Raw genomic sequence first — 2,870 nt, 5'->3', positions numbered from 1 at the left:
CCGAAATGAGCTTTCTCTGCAGGGCGGCCGGGCGCACCCTTAGAGATAGGGTGAGGAGCTCGGTCACCCGGGAGGAGCTCAGAGTAGAACCGCTGCTCCTCCACATTGAGAGGAGCCAGCTGAGGTGGCTCGAGCATCTGTTTCGGATGCCTCCTGGGCGCCTTCCTAGGGAGGTGTTCCGGGCATGTCCCACCGGGAGGAGGCCCCAGGGAAGACCTAGGACACGCTGGAGGGACTATGTCTCTCGGCTGGCCTGGGAACGCCTCAGCATTCCCCTGGAGGAAGTGTCTGGAAAGAGGGAAGTCTGGGCATCTTTGCTTAGACTGCTGCCCTCGCGACCCGGTTCCGGATAAGCGGAGGAAAATGGATGGATGACATGCTCACTTCTTATCCTTACTGACTGATTCATCTCATGTTTTGTGTTTTGCTTGTGTCCTTGTCACTACTTGTAGCATGAGGCAGTACCTGCAGGCCTATCAGTTATACTGTCCAGGAGCTCACCGATGCCCTGATCCAGGACTGGGAGGAGATCCCCCAGGACACCATATGCCGATTCATCAGGAGCATCATCAGATGTTGTCAGGGGTGCACATAGGCACTTCTGAGTCACATTATGAGTTGCTGTAATGAAATTCACTCAGTTTCACTTTGATTTAGAATCCAGCCTTCATGGGGTGATGACTTTGGTTTCCACTGACCACTGATATTCAATTTGAACAAATTATACAGTATACATTAGTAAAGGATAGAAAATGGATGGATGTACGGACATTAGTAAAGATTTTCAACTTGAATAATTTATTCATCAAGATCCGATGTGTGATTTAGTATTCCCCTAAATTCTTTGAGCAGTTATATACAACCCTACCTACAATATTTTCTGTCCCATATTGATCTTGGCTGCACCACAAGTAAATTTTACATGGTGGATTTTGGTGTTATTGTACCATAAAATTTGCCAGAGTCTAAATGAGCTGCTAAACCTGCGTGTATTACTTAAGTTGATTACGTTTTGACACAGCTTCACTATACCAACTAGTAATAACAGTCACTCTGTGCTCCAGTTGTGTGTGTGTGCTGACACAAACAGCTACTCATCATCCTCAAAAAGCACTTCATCAATGACCACATCATTGTCATCAACAGGGATTTCCTGGTACAGCTGCTCTTTGAAGGCCAAGGCAATAGTGTAGGGCTTTCCTTTGGGGTGTCTGCTGCAGCGCTCCAAGTAGGTGTCATAGAAGCCCTTCCCTCGTCCCAGACGCTTCCCCAAACAGTCAAATCCCAGGCCTGGCACCAAGATTAGGTCCAGACCTCCTGGATAATGACAGATTATATAATCAGTGATAAAGTTCTGGAAGAAGCCTGCCTTTGCCTGTTAAAACTGACAACTTTTAGCCATAGTTTGTCTAAGAACTCATCCTCACGACCACAGTTTTCACTCCTTTTACATAAGTTTTTCACTGAATTGTAGACACATCTGTGCTCTTCCTGATAGTAGAACTGAGGAAGCAAATGGATTCACAGAAGATGCACAGTGAGTCAGTCAATGGAGCTCAGTTTACATCCTCTGACTTCTCTTCTTTTCTGAAAGAGCAAAAGATTGATCACCACAACTCATCAGTTTACTATCTTGCCGACAATGAGCTGTGGAATACAGAGTACTTTAAAACACTATTCAACTGGCTGTTACTCAGCAAAAGCCTTGGAAGTCAACAGCCACACACTTTCTTCAAACAAAGCTGACTGCGTTGCCAATCCATCATACCATCCATCCAAGTGATGCTGCCCTTCGTGAAACTGTTCAAAGCAGACAACAGAAAATGAAGGCATACACAGATGCCAAGAGAGGCACAAGCAAGCCCTGTTTCAAAGAAGGTGACAAAGTACGGACCAGAAAACCACACCATATACCCGAGGGCCAAAGACAATTCGCATTTATGTTGAGTGTTGTTGTACTTCACTGCTCTGCTACTAGGGACACTGTTGCTGCTAATGCATATCCTGTGGGGTTTGTGAGTAGTTATTACACGGCCTTCGTATGAAGTTGGCCAGTGTAGATACAGTGGGTACGAAAAGTATTCAGACCCCCTTAAATTTTTCACTCTTTGTTATATTGCAGCCATATGCTAAAATCATTTAAGTTCATTTTTTTCCTCATTAATGTACACACAGCACCCCATATTGACAGAAAAACACAGAATTTTTGACATTTTTGCAGATTTATTAAAAAAGAAAAACTGAAATATCACATGGTCATAAGTATTCAGACCCTTTGCTCAGTATTTAGTAGAAGCACCCTTTTGAGCTAATACAGCCATGAGTCTTTTTGGGAATGATGCAACAAGTTCACACCTGCATTTGGGGATCCTCTGCCATTCCTCCTTGCAGATCCTCTCCAGTGCTGTCAGGTTGGATGGTAAACGTTGGTGGACAGCCATTTTCAGGTCTCTCCAGAGATGCTCAATTGGGTTTAAGTCAGGGCTCTGGCGGGACCATTCAAGAACAGTCACAGAGTTGTTGTGAAGCCACTCCTTCGTTATTTTAGCTGCGTGCTTAGGGTCATTGTCTTGTTGGAAGGTGAACCTTCAGCCCAGTCTGAGGTCCTGAGCACTCTGGAGAAGGTTTTCAAAAAACACCCCCATAGCATGATGCTGCCACCACCATGCTTCACTGTTGGGACTGTATTGGACAGGTGATGAGCAGTGCCTGGTTTTCTCCACACATACTGCTTAGAATTAAGGCCAAAAAGTTCTATCTTGGTCTCATCAGACCAGAGAATCTTATTTCTCACCATCTTGGAGTCCTTCAGGTGTTTTTGAGCAAACTCCATGCAGGCTTTCATGTGTCTTGCACTGAGGAGAGCCTTC

The 2,870-nt window shown here is 45.1% G+C and overlaps 1 protein-coding gene across 3 annotated transcripts in view; it reads right to left on the bottom strand.

Annotated features, from left to right (window-relative positions):
* Positions 1-775: 775 nt before the first annotated feature.
* The window catches only part of mthfs (5,10-methenyltetrahydrofolate synthetase (5-formyltetrahydrofolate cyclo-ligase)), a 22,724-nt gene continuing 20,629 nt past the window's right edge, over positions 776-2,870 (bottom strand). For all 3 annotated transcript variants that reach the window (XM_020588495.1, XM_020588496.1, XM_020588494.1), the window contains exon 3: positions 776-1,317. In XM_020588495.1, the coding sequence (XP_020444151.1) occupies positions 1,091-1,317 (227 nt within the window). In that variant the 3' untranslated portion in view covers positions 776-1,090. The remainder of the gene's footprint in view (positions 1,318-2,870) is intronic.

Source organism: Monopterus albus, unplaced genomic scaffold, assembly GCF_001952655.1.
Source record: "Monopterus albus unplaced genomic scaffold, M_albus_1.0 scaffold545.1, whole genome shotgun sequence".
NCBI classification, from domain to species: Eukaryota; Metazoa; Chordata; class Actinopteri; order Synbranchiformes; family Synbranchidae; genus Monopterus; species Monopterus albus.
The sequence above is the reverse complement of the archived record's forward strand: the minus strand, read 5'-3'. Positions and strand labels throughout refer to the sequence as shown.